A 19,527-nucleotide genomic window follows, 5' to 3' on the forward strand; every position below is an offset into this window, starting at 1 on the left:
CGCACTGGATGAAGATGTCACCGCCTGAATGAAGATTTCTCGCCGCCTGGATGTCCGGACTTCAGCAACCGAAAGTAGATATTCTGGGGTTAGTGTTAGGTATTTTTTTTTATTTTTTGGGGTGTTTTTTGTTTCAGATTAGGGTTTGGCCTTTTGAAAAAGAGCTGAATGCCCTTTTAAGGGCAATGCCCATACAAATGTCCCTTTAGGGGCTATGGGTAGCTTAGGTTTTTTTTTAGAGTTAGGTTTTATATTTTGGTGGGTTGGTTGGGTGGTGGGTTTAATTGTTGGGGGGATTTTGTATATTTTTTAATGTAAAAGAGCTGTTTAACTTAGGGCAATGCCCTACAAAAGGCCCTTTAAGGGCTATTGGTAGTTTATTGTAGGCTAGGGGGTGTTTTTATTTTGGGGAGCTTTTTTATTTTTATAGGGCTATTAGAATAGGTGTAATTGTTTTTATTTTTGATCATTTTGTTTATTATTTTTTGTAAGCTTAGTGCGCTTTATTTTTCATAATTTAGTGTTTATTTTTTGCATTTTTAGATTTTTTAATTTTTCTCACAGTTAGGTTTTTTTAAATTTGTAATTAGATTTTTAATTGGTAGTATTTTTTATTTTATTAGAATAGTAAATTTAGGTTAATTTATAGTTTAATGTTAGGGTTATTTTTATTTTACAGGTAAGTTTATTTATTTAAATATAGTTATATTGTAATTTTAATTAAAAGTTAGGGGGGTTAATAGTTTAATTTGTTACGTGATGTGGGGGGCCAGCGGTTTAGGGGTTAATAGGTTTATTTAGTTGTAGAGATGTCGGAGGCCAGAGGTTTAGGGGCGATGATGTCGGGGAGCGGGGGAATAGGGGTTAATAACTTATTAGTGTTGGGGATGTTGGGAGTGGCAGATTTAGGGGATAATAACTTTATTTAGGTGTCTTGATGTCGGGGGCAGCAGATTAGGGGTGCTTAGATTTGGAGTTTATGTTAGGTTTAAATGTAACTTTTTTTCCCCATATACATCAATGGGGTTGATCTAGACTCTGCAGTTGAATTCTTTCAGTCTGAATTCCTACAAGTTTGGAATTTACATGCCCCGCTGCATAAGGTGAGAGTAAAAGAAGCGCATATGAATTGGATCACAGCTGACCTCATTCAAATGTACCAGTTTCGGGATTCATTGTGGTCAAAATTCAAGCATACTGGCTCTATGAACGATCACTGTGTATATAGACAATGGCAAAATATATGCACTAAACAAACAAAATTGGCCAAGGCCCAATATTTCTGTGAAAATCTGAACAATAACATATCAAACCCTAGAAAGTTTTGGAAACTCATAAATAACTTACAAAATCCACCAATCCACTCCCAACCCTCCACTGTCAATGTGGACAACCAAACTGCAACTCCCCTTAGAAGTAGAAAATGCTTTTAATAGTTATTTTGTCGGATGCTCCACCACCCTGATTGACAAACTAATAAATTACACGCATCCTGAAACTACAAATGTGGATCAGGCCCCACTAAATCAGCAAAGACCCAATAAAGAGGAGTTCAATTTTAGACCTGTACCCATCAATGTCATTAAGAAACACCTTAATCATCTAAAAATAAAAAAACAGTCTGGACCTGATCAAATCCCAGCAATGCTGTTGAAGCTCAGTGCGCCGGCAATGGCTAAACCTGTCACAACCCTAATTAACGAATCCTTGGTGTCTGGATACATACCCAAACTTTGGAAAACTGCAAGAGTAGTGCCTATCCAAAAAGTGGGGAGTTAACCTTGGTTTCTAATTATCGCCCTATATCATTGCTCCCAGTATTGTCAAAAATCTTAGAAAAATGTGTCCATAGACAACTATGTGAGTATTACCAACAATCTAACTATCTGACCCCTGATCAATCAGGTTTTTGTCCGAATCACTCCACTACAACTGCCCTCCTAAAAGTTTGCAACAACATCCAAACTGGCATGGAATAAGGAGACCTAACTGGAGCTATTTTCCTTGATTTTGCAAAGGCGTTTGACACAGTAGACCACGACATACTACTGCTCAAACTAAAAAACTCTGGTATTGCTGATCATCCATTAATCTGGTTTCGATCATATGTATCGGATCGATCACAATATGTCTCCATTTCTGACAGCGACTCCCTCCCTCTCCCAGTCGCATGTGGTGTTCCCCAAGGTTCCATTCTCGGCTCCCTACTATTTACATTATTTATAAATGATCTGCCTAATGTCTGCAAATCCTCAACTGTACACATGTACACAGATGACACGGTAATCTATGCAAATAATTCCAATCTGTCGCAGCTTGAAGCAGTGCTCCAAGACCAGTTCACAGAGGTAGAAAAGTAGATCTCAAAAAACAAACTCTTCCTAAACATTGACAAAACTGTCACAATGATCTTTGGAACAAGACCTAAATTACACAAATTACAAAATTCTCATCTACGCATCAAAACAAAATCCAATTGCACACTGACCGCAGTCCACTCTTTCAAATACTTGGGTATTTTGTTAGACCCTAATCTATCTTTTGGCCTCCACATAGAAAAACTTGCATCTAAACTTTATCCAAAACTAGGTGCCCTGTACAGAAACAAATCCTGTCTAAGCCCTACAATAAAGGAAAAGATTGTACAGCAAAAGCAGATGCCTATCATGGATTATGGGGATGTAGTATATGCACCTGCACCACAAACTCACCTAAATAAACGTAATACTTTGTGCTACAATGTAACTACAGGACCCACCATTGTGACATGCTAAAAGAACTAAACTGGCTGTCGCTGGAATCCAGACGCTCCCTCCATCTTTCCTGCCTTGTGTTTAAGAGCCTTTCTGGGAAGTTCCCACCCTACCTGAGCAGAATGCTCTCCCTGGCTATTCCCACCTCCTATAACCTCCGATCCAGTACCAGCATATTATTTAGCTTGCCTCAATACAAAAATAAAGCAGCTCGATCCTCCTTTTCCTACAGAGCACCACAATTATGGAACGACCTCCCGCACACTTTAAAACCTTCTACAAGCCTAAAATCCTTTAAGAGATCCCTCTCTGCATATCTCAAAACAGAATGCACCTGTCATGGTTGATTATATATTTCCTAACTGTTCTATGTTAAATTTTGCATATGTTATGTATTAATATTGTTTTTGTATTTTATTGTACCCTATTGTATCAATGCAATGTTTTGTGGACCCAGGACATACTTGAAAACAAGAGAAATCTCAATGTATCCTTCCTGGTAAAATATTTTATAAATAAATAAAATAAATGTTTCTTTTGACTTGAGTGTCCCTTTAAAAGGAGCAATTGAAAGTTGAAATTTCAGTAATTTCCTATTCTCAACTCAACCAGTGATTTTTGCTGCTGCATCTTGTTCACATATCTTTTCTATGGATAATACTGTAGTATTCATATTTTAAGTATATTTGGAGGCTTCAAAGACAAAAAGTAACCATTTATAAACAATAGAGTGCACTCCAGTGCATACAAATCATCATTAGGAACACATTAAAGGGAAAAAAATGACAGTACATATCCCTTTAAGTTGTTTAATTTCATATAAATATTGTTATAATTCATTGGGTTTTTTAAAATTGCGACAAAATATTTGTTTATAAATGAGTATATTTATACATTTTAGAAATGTTTTGTGCATGAGACATAACTCATTGTTTTTTGTTTTTTTTCACAACACATCTTGAGTTTATTTTCCAAAACAATTATATTTTGCCCTGTAAGTAGGAACTGTACCACACAACTTGCCTTCCGTGGAACGCCACGCCCCCATTCTCCAGTTGAACCATGGGAAATGGCTTCCAAAATTAGCCGGAAACTAAAAATAGAAGATGCTAAAAACTTAGAGTGTTCTATTAAGGTAGACTTTTAAAGGGACATGAAACCCCCAAAAATTATTTCTTGATTCAGAACATACAATTTTAAAAAACTTTCTGATTTACTTCTATTAACAAATGTGATTCATTCTCTTTCTTTCCTTTGTTGAAGGATCAGTAATGCACTACTATAGTTTGTTGAACTCATCGGGTGAACCAATCACAAGAGGAATATATGTGCAGCCATCAATCACTAGCTAGCTCAGAGTAGTGCATAGCTGGACCTACCAATGTATGTTTTTAACAAAGAAAAATAAAAGAATAAAGCAAATTTGATAATCAACGTAAATTGGAAAGTTATTAAAAGTAACATCCCCTATTTAAAACATTAAAGTTTAATTTTGACTTTACTGTCCCTTTAATAAAACATGTGTTACCTCTCTTTTTAGAGAACATTTATTAATAAGTATTCTATTCAGGATAAACAATGCACTACTATAGTTTGTTGAACTCATCGGGTGAACCAATCACAAGAGGAATATATGTGCAGCCATCAATCACTAGCTAGCTCAGAGTAGTGCATAGCTGGACCTACCAATGTATGTTTTTAACAAAGAATAATAAAAGAATAAAGCAAATTTGATAATCAACGTAAATTGGAAAGTTATTAAAAGTAACATCCCCTATTTAAAACATTAAAGTTTAATTTTGACTTTACTGTCCCTTTAATAAAACGTGTGTTACCTCTCTTTTTAGAGAACATTTATTAATAAGTATTCTATTCAGGATAAACACTTACTAGTAAAGGATACAAACTATTATCCAAACTGTACCCTCCAATTGGAGCCCTTTTTTAGAAATAAATCATGTCTAAATCTTGAGGTTAGGAGACGTATTGTACAACAAATGCTGATCCCAGTATTCAATTACGGGGACGTTGCGTGTACCCCTGCGCCTTAGAGACATCTCAGTAAACTTGCAACTCTCTAACTCCCTATGCCGATTTGCCCTGCAATCTGATTGCAAAACTCATCATTGTGATATGTTAAAAGAACTAAACTTGCTCTCGCTTAACTCTAGAAACTTTCTTCACCTCTCTGACCTGGTCTATAACCACTTTTCCTCCGTTACCTGACCAGTATGCTCACCTCTACTTCCCCTATAACTTAAAAGGACAAGATACCCAAATGTTGACGCACTTGGAAGTGATGCAGCATAGCTGGCAGAAGCTGACTAGGAAATATCACCTGAGCATCTTTATGTAAAAAAGGAAGATATTTTACCTCAAATTTCCTAAGCATTCCCGTTGCACTTTAAAGAAACTTTAAGCAGCCAATCAGAATGCTTGTCCCAGGACATGGTAGGGAGTGTGTATCTGTCATGTGCAGGCACAGTCATGTTATTTTTCCTATTCAGTTTAAGCAAAGCATTAACTCAGCACTGCTGATGCTGATTGGCTTTTGTTTTTTTTCCCGTTTGCGACTGGACAGCAGCTGAAGTATAACTGTTTACAGAGCACTTACTCTAATGAGCTGAAGAAATTGTAAAATATCTTCCATTTTTACATAGAGATGCTCAGGTGATATTTTCTTGTCAGCTTTTTACAGTTATGCTGCATCACTATTAAGTGATTTAACATATGCGTATTATGTCCCTTTAAGGTACTCTTCTTCCACTCTCCATTCCTCCTTACAACAAGGAAGCTGGTCGGTTGCCGTTCTCATTCCGAGCGCCTCAACTATAGAATACACTGAAAAAAAGGTATTTAAGCACTCAGGCTTGTATAGCACACCACCCAAGGACCGCTGCCTCGGTCCTCAATACATATATAGAATGCAGTAATAATTTATTATAAAGACAAAAAAGAAGGCAACGTTTCGGGATCTTATCCCTTATTCATGCCATGCCTACTACAAACCACAAAGTGACTTATATACATGTATACCACCAGGTGGCGCTCAAATACATTTAACCCATTCCTTATACAAACATTAACAGTTTAACCATTTTAGCTAACAACAATATCAATTCATTTCTTATAATATGTACAACAGCAAGAAATCTATATAAAATAGTCCAGCTTAAATCATCCACATTTATAAATAAACATAATACTCATAATTACATTAAATTCATCATAAGATATATTCATTCATTATAGGAAGACAGTGAGATCCCAGTCCCTATTTAACCCCTTTGGTTCCGGGCATTCAAGCTCATATATCCAATAGGACTCTTTTTGTTTAAGTAGTACCTCCCTATCACCACCTATACGTGGGATACTAATGCTATCAATGATTTGGAATTTCAATTGACTGATAGAATGGCCAGTCTTCAAAAAATTGGCAGCCAAGGGGGCTTTTATATTGCCAGTCCAAATATTGCTCTTATGTTCGATAATTCTATCCTTGGCAGACCTGGTCGATTCTCCTATATACACCCCCCCACATGGACACTTAATCATATATATTACAAAGGTGGTTAAACAGGTAAAAAAGCATTTTATGTCATATCTCTTTCCAGTGTGGGGGTGATAAAATACTGACCCTTTGGTCATGTTGCCACAACATGAACACCCCAAACCCTTGTTCTTTGTGATAATATATCCAAGCCCAGATTTAGTACTTGGGCCAATATCAGCTCTCACTAATTTGTTTTGAATGTTAGTACCTCTTTTGAAGGCGGACATTTGGGGGCCTTTGAAACTCAACCACAGATGGATTACAATCAGACAAAATGCTCCAATGTTTTTTAATAATACGTTCTATTTCTCTGCTTTGAGCATTGTATTCTGATACAAAAATCAACCTGTCATTTTTATTATCCTCTTTCTTTTCCCTATCTTTGAAATTCAACAGGCTCAACCTCGGAATTGATTTCACTGCTTCAATTTCTTTGGTAATAAGACTTATAGGGTAACCCCTCTCAATAAACCTATCTCCCATCTCTGTCATTCTTTTGTCCAGTACTTTATCAATCTGATACAATTTTGCGTACCCGTAACATTTGACTATGGGGAAGGGATTTGAGGAGGGAAGGAGGATGAGCACTTTCAAAACGCAATAGACTGTTCCGATCTGTCTTCTTCTTAAACAAATCAGTTTTAAAGTTGTTACCTGTTTTAATTACCCTCACATCCAGGAAGTCGATCACCTCCTCACTACAGGTAAGTTTAAATTTGATATAGTTAGTAGATGAATTCAAATCATTCACAAACTCTTCCAGGGTTCCAACGTCGCCCAACCAAACGCCAAAAATATCGTCAATATACCGCCACCAGGTGGCGCCATATTGAACGAATAGATTATTAGAAAAAACATATCTCTCCTCATAGAGGTTCATAAAAATATTTGCATAATTGGGGGCGACGTTGGAACCCATGGCTGTACCCTGGAGTTGAAGGAAATAGTCGTCCTGGAAAAGAAAGTAATTACCACATAATATAATAGTGAGAAGCTGAATAAAAAAATCAATTTGAACAGGGGTATATTGACTATCAGTCCTCAGTAAAGTATCTACAGCATCAATACCACTAGAATGTTTGATATTAGTATAGAGATTTTTTTTGACATCTAAACTAAACATGATAAATTTGTTGGTAGGTAGATCTAGGGAGTCTAACTTACAGAGAAAATTACCCATATCTTTAATAAAGGAACTGGAACGTTCTACATAAGGGCGCACTCACCCACCTTGAGGGCAATCTGGCGGCTCGCATTGACTCCCACCCTGTGATTGGGCCTGTATAATGACAGGTATCACTGGGGCTTCACGTTTTGCTGACGTCACCGCTCAACTTTATTGAAAGATTGCAATGAACAGTATAGGGAAATGGGGGCATGCTGTTTAGAAGCCTGTATCTCGGGCATCTAAGCAGCTACAGACCCACCGTTGAAAAGGTAATCGCCTAACCTTTCCAACGGTATAAGTATAAGGATCTGAAAAGTTAAAAAAAAAAAGTTAAAAAAATATATATTTTAAAATAAACCTCAAATCCAGCTTAGCACCCAGGTGGGAAATTGCTTAGCAGAATATGAGGATTGTTGCTTTCAAATAATGAGTCTCGATTTTTCTATGTATTGTGGGAGGCAATATAGGGTATACCCTCCCAATGTTGTTCCATATGCCTATGGTTCTGTCAGGCGATCAACAATGCTATGGTCATCTGCTGAGAGCCACCCCATTTTAAGAAAGACCTCTCCTATTTTAAAAGTGAAGTCACGTGGGGTGCTAGCTTCCCTAGTGATTATTTTGGGGTGCTAGCGTCCCTAGTGATTATTTTGGATGCTAGTGTCCCTTTTAAAGCCCAAAGCACCAAAAAGAGCATCAAGTAGACAGATAATTGCAATTTCTATGCCTATCATCTGCTACCTAAAGGGACATGAGACCTCTCATTTAAAAATGGGCAATCCCCTCTTTTATATAAGGGGAATTGTGTGTATGTGTGTATGTGTGTAGTATGCTGTCTTTAGTGGATAGGCGATCATTTGGAGCCACTGCCCCTCATACAGTAAACACATTAGGTAGGTGACAGGGGTAATAATGACAGGGGTATAAAAATTCCATATTTGGAATTTGGAAGGTGGCTCAGCCCTACTAAACTGATGTCTTAAAACCTTCTATCTTATTTTTTTTTTTGGGGGGGGGGGGTGGATATGGTCTCTAAACTTCCCCCTTCCTCTCCTCAAAAACTTGGGACAGCTAACCACAATAGAATGAAAATTTGAGGGATTTGATCCCTCATTTAAAATATAGAAATTTCCTGTTTCACATATGGTGTCTCTCTGTTGTAGCCCCATTCCTCAACACTATGAATCATCTAGTTTCTCGTGGGGTATCTGCTAGTGTCCTGGGGGCTAAGTTGTTGGCTCTTAAAGGCTCACTGTAAGAAAAATCCCTGCTTGAGCAGTAATTGATCTGCCCCCTGTGATGTCACCATGCCCCCATGTGATGATGTCACCAGCAGTACCAGCAAGAGCCAGTAAAACAGTGAGGGGGTGTCCCCAGGATCAGGATTGGTAAGGGTGAGTATTTTGGCCTAGGCCAACTAAGCCCGTGACTTGGTAGGATTTAGGTGGTGCAATACATTTTATGGTATAGTTCTATAAAATGATGCCCCAATCTTCTATGCCCTCCATATTTGTTATTTATCAATTATAATTATAAATTAAAGGTCACTGATTGTCTTCATAACTCCATGGCCCTCAGGTTGTGAGAATTATATAAGGCAAATATAAGTTAAAAATGTTGGGGTTGAGTGGGACACAGATTTCTCAGTGCAAAGAACAGAACAAAAACTAAATACACCACTGCCTTTAAAGGGACAATAAAGTCAAAAATTAAACTTACGTGACTCATACAGAGCATTTAATTCTAAACAACTTCCCAACTGCCAATTGGTGGCTGCACATATATTCCTTTTTGTCATTGGCATACCTGATTTGTTCAGATAGCTCCCAGTAGTGCATTGCTGCTTCTTCAACAATGGATACAAAGAGAATGAATCAAATTTGGAGAGTTGTTTAAAAACATAATTTATGCTTACCTGATAAATTTATTTCTCTTGTAGTGTATCCAGTCCACGGATCATCCATTACTTGTGGGATATTCTCCTTCCCAACAGGAAGTTGCAAGAGGATCACCCACAGCAGAGCTGCTATATAGCTCCTCCCCTAACTGCCATATCCAGTCATTCGACCGAAACAAGCCGAGAAAGGAGAAACCATAGGGTGCAGTGGTGACTGAAGTTTAATTAAAATTTAGACCTGCCTTAAAAGGACAGGGCGGGCCGTGGACTGGATACACTACAAGAGAAATAAATTTATCAGGTAAGCATAAATTATGTTTTCTCTTGTTAAGTGTATCCAGTCCACGGATCATCCATTACTTGTGGGATACCAATACCAAAGCTTAAGTACACGGATGATGGGAGGGACAAGGCAGGAACTTAAACGGAAGGAACCACTGCCTGTAGAACCTTTCTCCCAAAAACAGCCTCCGAAGAAGCAAAAGTATCAAATTTGTAAAATTTTGAAAAGGTATGAAGCGAAGACCAAGTCGCAGCCTTGCAAATCTGTTCAACAGAGGCCTTATTTTTAAAGGCCCAGGTGGAAGCCACAGCTCTAGTAGAATGAGCTGTAATTCTTTCAGGGGGCTGCTGTCCAGCAGTCTCATATGCTAAACGGATTATACTCCGAAGCCAAAAAGAAAGAGAGGTTGCCAAGGCCTTTTGACCTCTCCTCTGTCCAGAGTAAATAACAAACAGGTGAGATGTTTGGCGAAAATCTTTAGTAGCCTGCAAGTAAAACTTCAATGCACGGACTACGTCTAGATTATGCAAAAGACGTTCCTTCTTTGAAGAAGGATTAGGGCATAATGATGGAACAACAATCTCTTGATTGAAACCACCTTAGGAAAAAACCCAGGTTTTGTACGCAGAACTACTTTATCTGAATGAAAGATCAGATAAGGAGAATCACAATGTAAGGCAGATAACTCCGAGACTCTTCGAGCCGAGGAAATAGCCATCAGAAAAAGAACTTTCCATGATAGAAGTTTGATATCAATAGAATGAAGGGGTTCAAGCGGAACCCCTTGAAGAACTTTAAGAACCAAGTTTAAGCTCCATGGGGGAGCAACAGGTTTAAACACAGGCTTAATTCTAACTAAAGCCTGACAAAATGCCTGAACGTCTGGAACTTCTGCCAGACGCTTGTGTAAAAGAATAGACAGAGCAGAAATCTGTCCCTTTAAAGAACTAGCTGATAGTCCTTTGTCCAAACCCTCTTGGAGGAAGGACAATATCCTAGGAATCCTAACCCTACTCCATGAGTAATTCTTGGATTCACACCAATGAAGATATTTACGCCAAATCTTGTGGTAAATTTTGCTGGTGACAGGCTTTCGTGCCTGTATTAAGGTATCAATTACTGACTCGGAGAAGCCACGCTTTGATAGGATCAAGCGTTCAATATCCATGCAGTCAGTCTCAGAGAAAGTAGATTCGGATGATTGAAAGGACCTTGTATTAGAAGGTCTTGTCTCAGAGGCAGAGTCCATGGTGGAAAGGATGACATGTCCACTAGGTCTGCATACCAGGTCCTGCGTGGCCACGCAGGCGCTATCAATATCACCGATGCTCTCTCCTGTTTGATTTTGGCAATCAGTCGAGGGAGCAGAGGAAACGGTGGAAACACATAGGCCAGGTTGAAGAACCAAGGCGCTGCTAGAGCATCTATCAGTGCCGCTTCTGGGTCCCTGGACCTGGATCCGTAACAAGGAAGCTTGGCGTTCTGGCGAGACGCCATGAGATCCAGTTCTGGTTTGCCCCAACGGAGAACCAATTGAGCAAACACCTCCGGATGGAGTTCCCACTCCCCCGGATGAAAAGTCTGACGACTTAGAAAATCCGCCTCCCAGTTCTCTACCCCTGGGATATGGATCGCTGATAGGTGGCAAGAGTGAGTCTCTGCCCAGCGAATTATCTTGGAGACTTCTGACATCGCTAGGGAACTCCTGGTCCCCCCTTGATGGATGATGTAAGCCACAGTCGTGATGTTGTCCGACTGAAATCTGATGAACCTCAGTGTTGCTAACTGAGGCCAAGCTAGAAGAGCATTGAATATTGCTCTTAACTCCAGAATATTTATTGGGAGGAGTTTCTCCTCCTGAGTCCATGAACCCTGAGCCTTCAGGGAGTTCCAGACTGCACCCCAACCTAGAAGGCTGGCGTCTGTTGTTACAATGGTCCAATCAGGCCTGCAAAAGGTCATACCTTTGGACAGATGGACCCGAGATAACCACCAGAGAAGAGTATCTCTGGTTTCCTGATCCAGATTTAGTAGAGGGGACAAATCTGTGTAATCCCCATTCCACTGACTGAGCATGCATAATTGCAGCGGTCTGAGATGCAGGCGCGCAAATGGCACTATGTCCATCGCCGCTACCATTAAGCCGATTACTTCCATGCACTGAGCCACCGTGGGGCGCGGAATGGAGTGAAGAACACGGCAAGCATTTAGAAGTTTTGATAACCTGGACTCCGTCAGGTAAATTTTCATTTCTATAGAATCTATCAGAGTCCCTAGGAAGGAAACCCTTGTGAGAGGAGATAGAGACCTCTTTTCTTCGTTCACTTTCCACCCATGCGACCTCAGAAATGCCAGAACTATCTCTGTATGAGACTTGGCAATTTGAAAGCTTGACGCCTGTATCAGGATGTCGTCTAGATACGGAGCCACCGCTATGCCTCGCGGTCTTAGAACCGCCAGAAGTGAGCCCAGAACCTTTGTAAAAATTCTCGGGGCAGTGGCCAACCAGAAGGGAAGAGCTACAAATTGGTAATGGCTGTCTAGAAAGGCAAACCTTAGGAACCGATGATGATCTTTGTGAATCGGTATGTGAAGGTAGGCATCCTTTAAGTCCACTGTGGTCATGTACTGACCCTCTTGGATCATGGGTAAAATGGTTCGAATAGTTTCCATCTTGAATGATGGAACTCTGAGGAATTTGTTTAGGATCTTTAGATCCAAAATTGGTCTGAAGGTTCCCTCTTTTTTGGGAACCACAAACAGATTTGAATAAAACCCCTGTCCTTGTTCCGTCCGCAGAACTGGATGGATCACTCCCATTACAAGGAGGTCTTGCACACAGCTTAGGAATGCCTCTTTCTTTATCTGGTTTGCAGATAATCTTGAAAGGTGAAATCTCCCTTGTGGGGGAGAAGCTTTGAAGTCCAGAAGATATCCCTGAGATATGATCTCCAACGCCCAGGGATCCTGAACATCTCTTGCCCACGCCTGGGCGAAGAGAGAGAGTCTGCCCCCTACTAGATCCGTTGTCGGATAGGGGGCCGCTCCTTCATGCTGTCTTGGAGGCAGCAGCAGGCTTTCGGCCTGCTTGCCCTTGTTCCAGGACTGGGTAGGTTTCCAGGCCTGCTTAGATTGAGGAAAAGTTCCCTCTTGTTTTGAAGTAGAGGGAGCTGATCCTGCACCTGCCTTGAAATTTCGAAAGGCACGAAAATTAGACTGTTTGGCCCTTGATTTGGCCCTGTCCTGAGGAAGGGTATGACCCTTACCTCCAGTAATGTCAGCAATAATTTCTTTCAAACCAGGCCCGAATAAGGTCTGCCCCTTGAAAGGAATGTTAAGTAATTTAGACTTTGAAGTCACATCAGCTGACCAGGAATTAAGCCATAGCGCCCTACGCGCCTGGATGGCGAATCCGGAATTCTTAGCCGTTAGTTTAGTCAAATGAACAATGGCATCAGAAACAAATGAGTTAGCTAGCTTAAGTGTTCTAAGCTTGTCAATAATTTCAGTCAATGGAGCTGTATGGATGGCCTCTTCCAGGGCCTCAAACCAGAACGCCGCCGCAGCAGTGACAGGCGCAATGCATGCAAGGGGCTGTAAAATAAAAACCTTGTTGAATAAACATTTTCTTAAGGTAACCCTCTAATTTTTTATCCATTGGATCTGAAAAAGCACAACTGTCCTCAACCGGGATAGTGGTACGCTTTGCTAAAGTAGAAACTGCTCCCTCCACCTTAGGGACTGTCTGCCATAAGTCCCGTGTAGTGACATCTATTGGAAACATTTTTCTAAATATAGGAGGTGGGGAAAAGGGCACACCGGGTCTATCCCACTCCTTACTAATAATTTCTGTAAGCCTTTTAGGTATTGGAAAAACATCAGTACTCACCGGCACTGCATAGTATTTATCCAGCCTACACAATTTCTCTGGCACTGCAATTGTGTCACAGTCATTCAGAGCAGCTAATACCTCCCCAAGTAACACACGGAGGTTCTCAAGCTTAAATTTAAAATTAGAAATCTCTGAATCAGGTCTCCCCGATTCAGAGACGTCACCCACAGACTGAAGCTCTCCGTCCTCAGGTTCTGCATATTGTGACGCAGTATCAGACATGGCTCTTACAGCATCTACGCGCTCTGTATCTCGTCTAACCCCAGAGCTATCGCGCTTGCCTCTCAATTCAGGCAATATGGCTAATACCTGTGACAGGGTATTATTCATGATTGCAGCCATGTCCTGCAAAGTAATCGCTATGGGCATCCCTGATGTACTTGGCGCCATATTAGCGTGCGTCCCTCGAGCGGGAGGCGAAGGGTCCGACACATGGGGAGAGTTAGTCGGCATAACTTCCCCCTCGACAGACCCCTCTGGTGATAATTCTTTTATAGATAAAGACTGATCTTTACTGTTTAAGGTGAAATCAATACATTTAGTACACATTCTCCTATGGGGCTCCACCATGGCTTTTAAACATAATGAACAAGTAGTTTCCTCTGTGTCAGACATGTTTGTACAGACTAGCAATGAGACTAGCAAGCTTGGAAAACACTTTAAACAAAGTTAACAAGCAATATAAAAAACGTTACTGTGCCTTTAAGAGAAACAAATAACAGTGAAAAAAGGCAGTTACACTAACGAAGTTTTTACAGTGTATGTAACAAGTTAGCAGAGCATTGCACCCACTTGCAAATGGATGATTAACCCCTTAATACAAAAAACAGATTAACAAAATGAAAAATATGTTTTTTAAACAGTCATAACAACTGCCACAGCTCCTACTTTTGAAGCCTTTTGAGCCCATCAGAGATGTCCTATAGCATGCAGGGGACTGCTGAGGGAAGCTGAATGTCACAGTTTGTAATTTTAACTGCACCAACTGTAACTTTTATACTATAACAGTGGAAAGCCTCTGTTTCTAGGCAAAAATAAAGCCAGCCATGTGGAAAAAACTAGGCCCCAATAAGTTTTATCACCAAAGCATATATAAAAACGATTAAACATGCCAGCAAACGTTTTATATTACACTTTTATAAGAGTATGTATCTCTGTTAATAAGCCTGATACCAGTCGCTATTAAATCACTGCATTTAGGCTTAACTTACATTAATCCGGTATCAGCAGCATTTTTCTAGCAAGTTCCATCCCTAGAAATATGTTTACTGCACATACCTTATTGCAGGAAAACCTGCACGCCATTCCCTCTCTGAAGTTACCTCACTCCTCAGAATATGTGAGAACGGCAATGGATCTTAGTTACTTCTGCTAAGATCATAGAAATCACAGGCAGATTCTTCTTCTAATGCTGCCTTTGATAAAACAGTACACTCCGGTACCATTTAAAAATAACAAACTTTTGATTGAAGTTAAGAAACTAACTATAATACACCACTCTCCTCTTACTACGTCCATCTTTGTTGAGACTTGCAAGAGAATGACTGGATATGGCAGTTAGGGGAGGAGCTATATAGCAGCTCTGCTGTGGGTGATCCTCTTGCAACTTCCTGTTGGGAAGGAGAATATCCCACAAGTAATGGATGATCCGTGGACTGGATACACTTAACAAGAGAAATGGTATTCTCTTTCTGAATTATTAAAAAAAAATGTTTTGGGTTTCATGTCCTTTTAAGGGAACTTTATTTATAATGGCTGATTGTTATTAAGAGACACATGGATGTAATCACACTTAATAGGATGACATTGGGGCAGGGCATATTTATAACCTTAGTACAGTGCACTACAGAATCCTGTTATATTTAACATAACTAGTATAACTCACCACAAGTGGATACAGGAATGCTAAGCAGTAGCTGCAGACACAGAAATAGCCATTTGAATGTTCTTCCAATGCTGTTTATTTGATTTAAAAAATCAAGTTTTGAAGTTTTTTGAAATTCTTTACTTGAAATATATTCTATAAGAAACATAAGACAGAGATAGATGGCATAAGAGACAGGCTATAATGCAACATATAGAGTACAGGGAAGAGAATGTGTATTCGTGTACATACTGTACGTGTAGGAAACCGGAACATTGGAATGTCCAACTAATGGAGGATATCTATATAAGGCCAAAATAATCAAATGGGCAACATATTACAACAGACCTGAGCAATCGAACAATGAAAAGTCACACCATGAAAAGGGATATAAAGCAATATTAAATACTAAGGCCTAGATTTGGAGTTTGGCGTTAGCCGTGAAAACCAGCGTTAGAGGCTCCTAACGCTGGTTTTAGGCTACCGCCGGTATTTAGAGTCGTGTAGGTAAGGGTCTAACGCTCACTTTTCAGCCGCGACTTTTCCATACCGCAGATCCCCCTACGCCATTTGCGTATCCTATCTTTTCAATGGGATCTTCCTAACGCCAGTATTTAGAGTCGTTTCTGAAGTGAGCGTTAGAGCTCTAACGACAAAACTCCAGCCGCTGAAAAAAGTCAGTAGTTAAGAGCTTTTTGGGCTAACGCCGGTTCATAAAGCTCTTAACTACTGTACCCTAAAGTACACTAACACCCATAAACTACCTATGTACCCCTAAACTGAGGTCCCCCCACATCGCCGCAACTCGATTCAATTTTTTTAACCCCTAATCTGCCGACCGCCACCTACGTTATACTTATGTACCCCTAATCTGCTGCCCCTAACACCGCCGACCCCTATATTATATTTATTAACCCCTAACCTGCCCCCCACAACGTCGCCGCCAGCTACTTACAATAATTAACCCCTAATCTGCCGACCGCAAAGCGCCGCCACCTACGTTATCCTTATGTACCCCTAATCTGCTGCCCCTAACACCGCCGACCCCTGTATTATATTTATTAACCCCTAATCTGCCCCCCACAACGTCGCCGACACCTGCCTACACTTATTAACCCCTAATCTGCCGAGCGGACCTGAGCGCTACTATAATAAAGTTATTAACCCCTAATCCGCCTCACTAACCCTATCATAAATAGTATTAACCCCTAATCTGCCCTCCCTAACATCGCCGACACCTAACTTCAATTATTAACCCCTAATCTGACGACCGGAGCTCACCGCTATTCTAATAAATGGATTAACCCCTAAAGCTAAGTCTAACCCTAACACTAACACCCCCCTAAGTTAAATATAATTTAAATCTAACGAAATTAATTAACTCTTATTAAATACATTATTCCTATTTAAAGCTAAATACTTACCTGTAAAATAAATCCTAATATAGCTACAATATAAATTATAATTACATTGTAGCTATTTTAGGATTAATATTTATTTTACAGGTAACTTTGTAATTATTTTAACCAGGTACAATAGCTATTAAATAGTTAAGAACTATTTAATAGTTACCTAGTTAAAATAATTACAAAATTACCTGTAAAATAAGTCCTAACCTAAGTTATAATTAAACCTAACACTACCCTATCAATAAATTAATTAAATAAAATACCTACAATTACCTACAATAAAACCTAACACTACACTATCAATAAATAAATTAAATACAATAGCTACAAATAACTACAATTACATAAACTAACTAAAGTACAAAAAATAAAAAAGAACTAAGTTACAAAAAATAAAAAAATATTTACAAACATAAGAAAAATATTACAACAATTTTAAACTAATTACACCTACTCTAAGCCCCCTAATAAAATAACAAACACCCCCAAAATAAAAAAATGCCCTACCCTATTCTAAATTAATAGAGTTAAAAGCTCTTTTACCTTACCAGCCCTGAACAGGGCCCTTTGCGGGGCATGCCCCAATAAAATCAGCTCTTTTGCCTGTAAAAAAAAACATACAATACCCCCCCCCCAACATTACAACCCACCACCCACATACCCCTAATCTAACCCAAACCCCCCTTAAATAAACCTAACACTAGCCCCTGAAGATCTTCCTACCTTGTCTTCACCATCCAGGTTCACCGATCCGTCCTGGCATCCGGTGCTGAAGAGGTCCAGAAGAGGCTCCAAAGTCTTCCTCCTATCCGGCAAGAAGAGGACATCCGGACCGGCAAACATCTTCTTCCAAGCGGCATCTTCAATCTTCTTCCATCCGGTGCGGAGCGGGTCCATCTTGAAGCAGCCGACGCGGATCCATCCTCTTCTTCCGGTGTCTCCCGACGAATGACGGTTCCTTTAAGGGACGTCATCCAAGATGGCGTCCCTCGAATTACGATTGGCTGATAGGATTCTATCAGCCAATCGGAATTAAGGTAGGAATATTCTGATTGGCTGATGGAATCAGCCAATCAGAATCAAGTTCAATCCGATTGGCCGATCCAATCAGCCAATCAGATTGAGCTCGCATTCTATTGGCTGTTCCGATCAGCCAATAGAATGCGAGCTCAATCTGATTGGCTGATTGGATCGGCCAATCGGATTGAACTTGATTCTGATTGGCTGATTCCATCAGCCAATCAGAATATTCCTACCTTAATTCCGATTGGCTGATAGAATCATATCAGCCAATCGGAATTCGAGGGACGCCATCTTGGATGACGTCCCTTAAAGGAACCGTCATTCGTCGGGAGACACCGGAAGAAGAGGATGGATCCGCGTCGGCTGCTTCAAGATGGACCCGCTCCGCACCGGATGGAAGAAGATTGAAGATGCCGCTTGGAAGAAGATGTTTGCCGGTCCGGATGTCCTCTTCTTGCCGGATAGGAGGAAGACTTTGGAGCCTCTTCTGGACCTCTTCAGCACCGGATGCCAGGACGGATCGGTGAACCTGGATGGTGAAGACAAGGTAGGAAGATCTTCAGGGGCTAGTGTTAGGTTTATTTAAGGGGGGTTTGGGTTAGATTAGGGGTATGTGGGTGGTGGGTTGTAATGTTGGGGGGGGGGTATTGTATGTTTTTTTTTACAGGCAAAAGAGCTGATTTTATTGGGGCATGCCCCGCAAAGGGCCCTGTTCAGGGCTGGTAAGGTAAAAGAGCTTTTAACTCTATTAATTTAGAATAGGGTAGGGCATTTTTTTATTTTGGGGGTGTTTGTTATTTTATTAGGGGGCTTAGAGTAGGTGTAATTAGTTTAAAATTGTTGTAATATTTTTCTTATGTTTGTAAATATTTTTTTATTTTTTGTAACTTAGTTCTTTTTTATTTTTTGTACTTTAGTTAGTTTATGTAATTGTAGTTATTTGTAGCTATTGTATTTAATTTATTTATTGATAGTGTAGTGTTAGGTTTTATTGTAGGTAATTGTAGGTATTTTATTTAATTAATTTATTGATAGGGTAGTGTTAGGTTTAATTATAACTTAGGTTAGGACTTATTTTACAGGTAATTTTGTAATTATTTTAACTAGGTAACTATTAAATAGTTCTTAACTATTTAATAGCTATTGTACCTGGTTAAAATAATTACAAAGTTACCTGTAAAATAAATATTAATCCTAAAATAGCTACAATGTAATTATAATTTATATTGTAGCTATATTAGGATTTATTTTACAGGTAAGTATTTAGCTTTAAATAGGAATAATTTATTTAATAAGAGTTAATTAATTTCGTTAGATTTAAATTATATTTAACTTAGGGGGGTGTTAGTGTTAGGGTTAGACATAGCTTTAGGGGTTAATCCATTTATTAGAATAGCGGTGAGCTCCGGTCGTCAGATTAGGGGTTAATAATTGAAGTTAGGTGTCGGCGATGTTAGGGAGGGCAGATTAGGGGTTAATACTATTTATGATAGGGTTAGTGAGGCGGATTAGGGGTTAATAACTTTATTATAGTAGCGGTGCGGTCCGCTCGGCAGATTAGGGGTTAATAAGTGTAGGCAGGTGTCGGCGACGTTGAGGGGGGCAGATTAGGGGTTAATAAATATAATATAGGGGTCGGCGGTGTTAGGGGCAGCAGATTAGGGGTACATAAGGATAACGTAGGT

General features: G+C 39.8%; 1 protein-coding gene across 1 annotated transcript in view; it reads right to left on the reverse strand.

Annotated features, from left to right (window-relative positions):
• Nucleotides 1–19,527, reverse strand: part of LOC128667056 (uncharacterized) — a 342,615-nt gene that overhangs the window by 65,478 nt on the left and 257,610 nt on the right. Inside the window, exon 11 of the mRNA XM_053721939.1 lies at nucleotides 15,432–15,566. Within this exon, the coding sequence (XP_053577914.1) occupies nucleotides 15,432–15,566 (135 nt within the window). The remainder of the gene's footprint in view (nucleotides 1–15,431; nucleotides 15,567–19,527) is intronic.

Source organism: Bombina bombina, chromosome 7 (genome assembly GCF_027579735.1).
Source record: "Bombina bombina isolate aBomBom1 chromosome 7, aBomBom1.pri, whole genome shotgun sequence".
In the NCBI taxonomy this organism is placed as follows: domain Eukaryota; kingdom Metazoa; phylum Chordata; class Amphibia; order Anura; family Bombinatoridae; genus Bombina; species Bombina bombina.